At 29.2% G+C, this 7,055-nt stretch overlaps 2 protein-coding genes across 2 annotated transcripts; both read left to right on the forward strand.

Moving 5' to 3' along the window:
- Nucleotides 1-2,102: 2,102 nt before the first annotated feature.
- On the forward strand, nt 2,103-3,647 carry LOC124926329 (transcription factor SRM1-like). Its single transcript, XM_047466531.1, has 3 exons — nt 2,103-2,345; nt 2,691-3,058; nt 3,209-3,647. The coding sequence occupies exons 2-3, from the start codon at nt 2,718-2,720 to the stop codon at nt 3,567-3,569; spliced, it is 702 nt and encodes a 233-aa protein (XP_047322487.1). The 5' UTR covers nt 2,103-2,345; nt 2,691-2,717; the 3' UTR covers nt 3,570-3,647.
- A 1,283-nt stretch (nt 3,648-4,930) lies between these two features.
- LOC124927568 (high mobility group B protein 7-like) lies at nt 4,931-6,755 on the forward strand. Its single transcript, XM_047468010.1, has 8 exons — nt 4,931-5,117; nt 5,506-5,588; nt 5,676-5,733; nt 5,816-5,923; nt 6,010-6,067; nt 6,150-6,194; nt 6,282-6,371; nt 6,466-6,755. Exons 1-8 carry the CDS (start codon nt 5,005-5,007, stop codon nt 6,562-6,564), a joined length of 654 nt encoding a protein of 217 aa, XP_047323966.1. The 5' UTR covers nt 4,931-5,004; the 3' UTR covers nt 6,565-6,755.
- Nucleotides 6,756-7,055: the final 300 nt, after the last annotated feature.

Consider the following 7,055-nt stretch of genomic DNA (forward strand, 5'->3'; position numbering starts at 1 on the left):
TAGAAAAGAGTCGAGATTGAATACGTTAGTTTTGGGGAGAAATAATTATTCAATGGTTAAAATTCAGCTATCAAAATAATTAGAGGACCAAAAGTAAACTATCATAATAGTTGGAATACTCTTACTTGGAACCGTTATATTTAACGAAAAAATTGACAGTGACTCTTTCTGAAAGTTTGAAGAGCGATTTATTTTCAAAACTAGTAAGCGATCGAAGTTATTTGAGGGTCACCTAAATAATTTGCCCTAATACATATTATACAAAAACATCATTTTATGATAGTCATTTTCATCCTTAGTCTATACTATGAGAAAATATAACATTAACTAAATGTATGATGATCCAATTTAACTCCATTTATTAAAGAGATGCTATAAATGGTAGGTTATTCATTTTCTCTTCTTCATGTTTTGGGGAGATTATGTTTGATCTTTAATGATATGCTTTAGAGCTTGTTTGATGTTAGTTGATTTGAGATTTTTGTTTATTAAATTTTAGGAAATAAATCTGTTTTATAGAAAGAAAAGTTTAGATAGTTTGAATTTTTTATTTGATGAATTATCATAATTTATTTTTGTATTTGAATTATATAAAAATAAAGTAAGAGATGAATGTTGGAAATTTATATATATTAAGGATATAAATTTTTGTGTATCTATAAATTAAGAGATTGAATGTTGGAAATTATTGTTTTTGTATTTAAATTTGATAAAAAAAAAAAATAAGAATGATAATATATGATCCAAAAAATGTCTTTTTTTTTAACAGTTTGGGGATGAGTTACTTAGAAAAAAACATTATTGTAATGTTTGGTTTTAAGAAACCAGTTTATATAGGTTCATTTATTATTTTATATTATCTTAAATATATAATAAATAAAGCTTCAAATATTTTAACATTTTAATTTAAATAATAATATTAAATAAGTGATTCAACAGGTGCTAAATTATTTAAAAATGAGAAGAATAAATAATTGAAAAGTAATATCAAACAAGCTTGGTTAATAATATGGCACGTAGCCAAGTATAGTATACAACTTTATTTTATTTTATTTTTTTATTAAATGTTTATAATGTGATTGCTAATAAAAAATGCTAATAAATTGAATGATAGGCAAACAAACGTACACGCATCTATAATTGACTGAGTTCTGTTATTTTTTTAATATTTTTTTTCTAATCTGATTAGATTATTATATTTTTGGTCCAAATGCAACAAATTGTTTATTTGTTATATCTCATCATCATCTTAATACTTATATATCTATCCTTCATACTTTATATTAGTTTAATTAAATTATATTTTATTATATTATTAAAAATACATTTCATAATTTTTTATATTTTATAATCTAAATCATTACTATATTTTATTTATTTTTATTTTTTTTAATAACGATAAATATCGTGAATTTGATAGCATGCGTTTGAGAATGATGGGTAAATACGTGATTGAACTTGAAAAATTATTTTTTTTATACGGTTAGATTTAAGTTCAATCACGTGTTATCAGGGACGAATCTATGTAGGGGCTCGGGTGGGCTTCAGTCCACCCCGAAATTTTTTTTTTTTTTTTTTACGGTAGAAATATGAAATTACCCTTAATTTCTTGAAAAAATTTAATATAATTCATTGTTTTTTTTATTTAATTATTAAAAAAATGATAAAACTTTACTTTTATATACTTGTTTTTTTCAAAATTTTCTTGTTATTATTTTAAGCCACTTTAAATTTTTTTGAAGCCCACCCCAGTTCGAAATTCTGATCCGTCCCTACGTGTTATCATATCATCTTCGATGATTATTAGCATAACGCCCACCGTTATAACCCTGATTCAAGTTCAATCACGTGTTGGCACATCATTTTCGATGAGAACTAGCATAACACCCACAGTCATGTCCCGCTTCAACACAAAACGTTTTTGGATGGAATCGAATCCGTGAAATTTTTTTATTTTTTTTACTTATTCTTATCTTAGTTTGGTGGGATAATATTATGTGTTTACTACAAGCTGAATTATTTGAAATTAAAACTGAATCAAACTATACCTTTAAGAAGGCAATAATGGCAGACGGTGCTCTCTCTTTCTCTCTCTCTCTCCACATGCTTGAAGTTGAGGTGTCTGATACTGATATGTCCAAGCAATGATTTCGTCTTTCAACTAACTCTTCAATCATCGCCTCTCTGTTCTTAGCTAGCTTTGTTTGTAGGTATCGGTTTAGTTAGTCTCATTCGAATCCATCAATTGAATCTATTATTCGAGGAATTCGAGAGAATTCTCCGTCGTTTTCACTCTCCTTTTGCTCAACTCAGTACACTGGACATCAAATCTGCATCGCGAAAAGGTACGCTTCTGTTAACTCTATCACCGATAACTAACTAATCATTTCTTGATCATTTCTTGTGAGTAGACGATCAAATTGTTCGCAAGATTTGCGTTCTTTCGTTAGCAAGGCTATAAACCCTAACATCTTGTAAATGAGGAAGATCTGACATAACATATAGAATGATTCTTGAAATCTTAATTGTGTATGGAAGTTGTCAATGGATAATATAAATAGAAGATAGGATCTACTTGTACAAGTATGAATTGAATTGAATAGGTTCTTCTTTCTTATAACTTGATTACACTTGTTATTGATGACATTCAGATAATTTCTCATGGCTTTTCTTCATTTGTATCATGTCAGTTAGCCAGCATTTCACAATTAGTATAGATGACTGGTGATGATGAAGATGGTGATACATCGTTATCTTCTTCTTGGAATCGAGAGCAGGACAAGGCATTCGAGAATGCACTTGCAACCTATCCCGAAGAAGATGGGAATAATGAAGAAGAAAGATGGGAGAAGATTGCTGCAGATGTTCCTGGAAAAAGTTTGGAAGAGGTTAAACATCATTACGAGATATTAATGGATGATGTTATACGCATAGAGTCAGGTGTGGTTCCATTACCTATCTATGAATGTTCTAAGGATGGTTCAGTAGTAGATCCTCGACCTAGCAAGGTAGATCAGGATCGTCGAAAGGGTATTGCTTGGACAGAGGATGAACATAGGTAAATTGCGTAACTTTGAATTTGTTCATCTTGAAAACACCTTAATATTCGTTTAGTTAAGTAACTTCTTATAACATTATCTCATCTAAATCATATTCATGTAGTGTTAGACTCTTGAAATGGCGATGTTTTGTTTTGGTTTGTGATCAGATTGTTTCTATTGGGACTGGACAAATACGGGAAAGGTGATTGGAGGAGTATATCTCGTAACTTTGTGATATCAAGAACACCAACTCAAGTGGCTAGTCATGCTCAGAAATATTTCATTCGACTGAACTCTATGAACAAAGAGAGGAGGCGGTCCAGCATTCACGACATCACAAGTGTAGATAACAATGGGGAAGTGATTTCTGGGCCAGCAGCAGCTTCTAGTACTCAACAGAGCGACGTAGCAACCATAGAGCAACCGGTTGTTGGCATGCCCGTGAACCATATGGCTTACGGTGTAGGAGCCCCGGTTAGTGCAGTTCGATCTCGTAATAATAATAATAATCCACATTCTCGTAGGTAGGACATATATTCTTAGTATTAATGTGTACTTTCCTTGTATGAACGTTTTGATACTAGCCAGCTTGATCATAGTATAATAATAATAATAATGTACATGTAATAGGAAGTGCATATTATTAGTAATAAGCTTTTTAGTTGTTTTTATTGTGTTTATGAACATTATTCATAATTTGATAAAGAAGAAAAATATAAAATATTTAAGTGAGGATATTAGTACAAATGATTTTTATAAAAAAAAACAATTTTAGAGTATTATTTGAACAAGACTAACACAATTATATATAAAAAGTAAATTTACTTTTTCTATATTATTTAATTATTGTTTGAAAACACCAGATTCAGCTTATTCTTAGTATGTTTTTACGTTGGATAAGTTTAATTAAACTTATTCTATAGGCTCATCTTATATATTTTTGTATATTTGAATAATATTTAATAATTAGTATTATATATATATATATATATATATATATATATATTAATAATATAAAATTTACTATTTGATTATATATTTATAAACTCAATATTTTTTATTTAAAATAATTTGAATATTTTATTAACTTAAAATTACTTAAATTAAAAAATAATTTATTTTGAATATATTAGTTTTTTATAAATTTGTGAGTTTAAAAATAAATTTTATAAATATATTAGTTTCTCTCCATAACTTAATGTTTTTTTTTTATTTCTTATTTATATAATTTTATTTTTATAAAACTAAGAAAATATATAATATTATTAAAAATATATTTTATCATTATTATAATAATTAAATAAAATGATAAAAATAAGAAAAATAATAATAATAAAATAGAAAAAAGAGAAAAAAAAAAGAATATAAATATTTAAAATATATTTTAATTATATATATAATAAGAGAAATGATTGGGAGAGGAAATTTGACAGAGGAAATGATATGCCGACTAGTCAAAAAAAAAAAATAACAAATTTTTTCTCTCTCCTCACCTTTTATTATTTTTCCAACAAGTGATGATGCAGTGATATATCATTTCCTCCTTTATCACTTTTCATATAATAATTTAAAAAACATAGGAAATTGAATAGTCACATTAATAAATGTGAAAAATAAGATAAATAGTAAACTCATCATACCGAATAATATTATATTTTCTTCCCGCCTAAATTTCTGAAAGAGTAAAGTATCCAGAATAATGAAAGCATGCCACGTGCACATGTAAATGAAATCGGACGGTTATAATTCATGACACATCATCCATCCATGTAAATGAAAAACCTAAAACCCTTGAAACGAAACCCTGGCGCCATTAATCAATTTGCGAAATAATATAGACTTGGCGCCATTAATCTTCTTCTTCTTCTTCTACTAATACTTTCTCAAAATCTCTTCATTCTATCTTCTCAGATTTCCTTTTCTCTCCAGATTCTAGATCTACCACGTCTCTCTTGCTTCAGAAATGGCCGGAGGAGGAAGTTCCAGAATCGCACCTAACGCTAGGAAGAGAGTTGAGGCAGATACCTCCGCTTCTGCTCCCGTTCGTGCTAGAGATGGAAGCGCTTTCATTCGCTGGTACAAATCATAACTATCTATCTCTGTACTAGATTTAGTTACTTGCATGTTGAGGAATATCTAATAAGGAGTATCTATCAATCGAGAAAGACTGCGAGAGTAACTGGATTTATCTAGCTAGTTTTGATACTTATACGAGTATCTAGACTAGATCTAGTGTTACTTGTATGTTGAGAAACATGTAATAAGGAGTATCAATCTAGAAAGACCGAGAGAGTAACTGGATCTAGCTAGTCTTTTGTTAATCTTTGTAGTCTAAGAGTATCTATCTATTTATCTATTATCTATATGAATATCTGTACTAGATCTAGTTACTTGTATGTATGTTGAGAAATGTGTAATAAGGAGTATAATCAATCATTTGTTAATCTTCGTTTACTGTTTGCAGTGAGGAGTGCAAGAAAGACGTGCACATTGCTTTGATTGCGATGCACAACTGTGCAGATTTGGCTAAGCTTTACAAATCACTTGGTATGTTCCTTTCTCATTCTCTATCCTTCTTCCTTGTGTGTTTTTTAATGCTTGAAAACTGATAGTTTATAGTTGTGTTCATACCAGAGGTGGCTGATTCAGAAAAAGATCAAGTTGATCAACCACAACCTAAGAAAAGACTTAGGTGAATATCTTGATGTCTATAACTTATTCACTAAACTATGTATGATTTCTTGAGGTCTGATCTAAGCTGACATAATATGTAGGAAGGGACCTAAACCTGCAGAGCCTACAACTAAGAAAACTAAGAAGGAGAAGAAAATTAAAGATCCTAATGCTCCGAAGCGTCCACCTACAGCTTTCTTCATCTTCATGTAAACGGAATTTCTCTACATTTATGCTTTGTTAATGTGTTGCAATGATTGGTTGTTGAAATATCTTCATTACTGTCTATGTTCAGGGATGAATTCAGAAAGACATTCAAGGAGGCTAATCCTGACTGCAAGAGTGTTGCTACGGTATAGAAAAAGAAGAATCACTGGTTAACCAATGCTTGTCCATTCGGTTTCCTTTTATTAATTGATTCAAATTGGAATACAGGTTGCTAAAGAAGGAGGTGAGAAATGGAAGAGCTTGACAGATGAGGTTGGTTTTTGGAAACATGATTTATGTCAATTAGTTTGTTTGTTTGTTTGCAATGGAACTAATAAGAAACCCCTTTGATTTGAATAGGAAAAGAAGACATACAGGGATAAACATGCAGAATTGAAGGCAGAATATGAGAAATTATTGGGATCAGCTAATAATGCTGAAGATCCACAAGTAATAATAATAAGAATAAACATTCAAGTTTTCATTTTTAACATTAAAAGTTGAATCTTTTTAACATTATGATGTTTGTTTCTGTGTTGTACAGGATGTTGAGGAAAATGCAGCTGAGAAAGAAGAGGAGGAAGAAAAAGCTGAGGAGGGAGAGGAAGAGAAAGTTGAGGAAGATCTTGAAGATGATGTATAAGTTAGATCTTAGTTATTGTTTAGTGCTTATAACTGGATAATGATTTTGATCTATAATGGGTATTTTGTAAATTTCTATTTCTCTTATTGAAATGTTTGAGTTGATTCAACCCCCTTATCATGTGTTTGTATTTTGACTCTGTAGTATAAACTTCATTATTATTTGAAATTGAACCTTATAATCTTGATTTATCTAAGTTTGATAATTTAGAATGACTTGGCTGATAAATCTCAATTGAGAGTTTATTAAAATTATGCTATAAGTAAATATTAACTCAAGATTATAGATATCTTTACTTTTTGAGTTGGAAGGATTTGTAGTATATTTTTTTAAGAGTATTACAGAGTAAATATGAACTCAAGATTATAGATATCATTACTTTTTGAGTTTGAATTGGAAGTATTTGTAGTCTACTTTTTTAACTAGTAAAGTTGTGAGTTCAGAGTGTTACATGAGTAAATATGAACTCAAGATTATAGATATCTTTACTT

This window comes from Impatiens glandulifera, chromosome 2, assembly GCF_907164915.1.
Source record: "Impatiens glandulifera chromosome 2, dImpGla2.1, whole genome shotgun sequence".
Classification (NCBI taxonomy): Eukaryota; Viridiplantae; Streptophyta; class Magnoliopsida; order Ericales; family Balsaminaceae; genus Impatiens; species Impatiens glandulifera.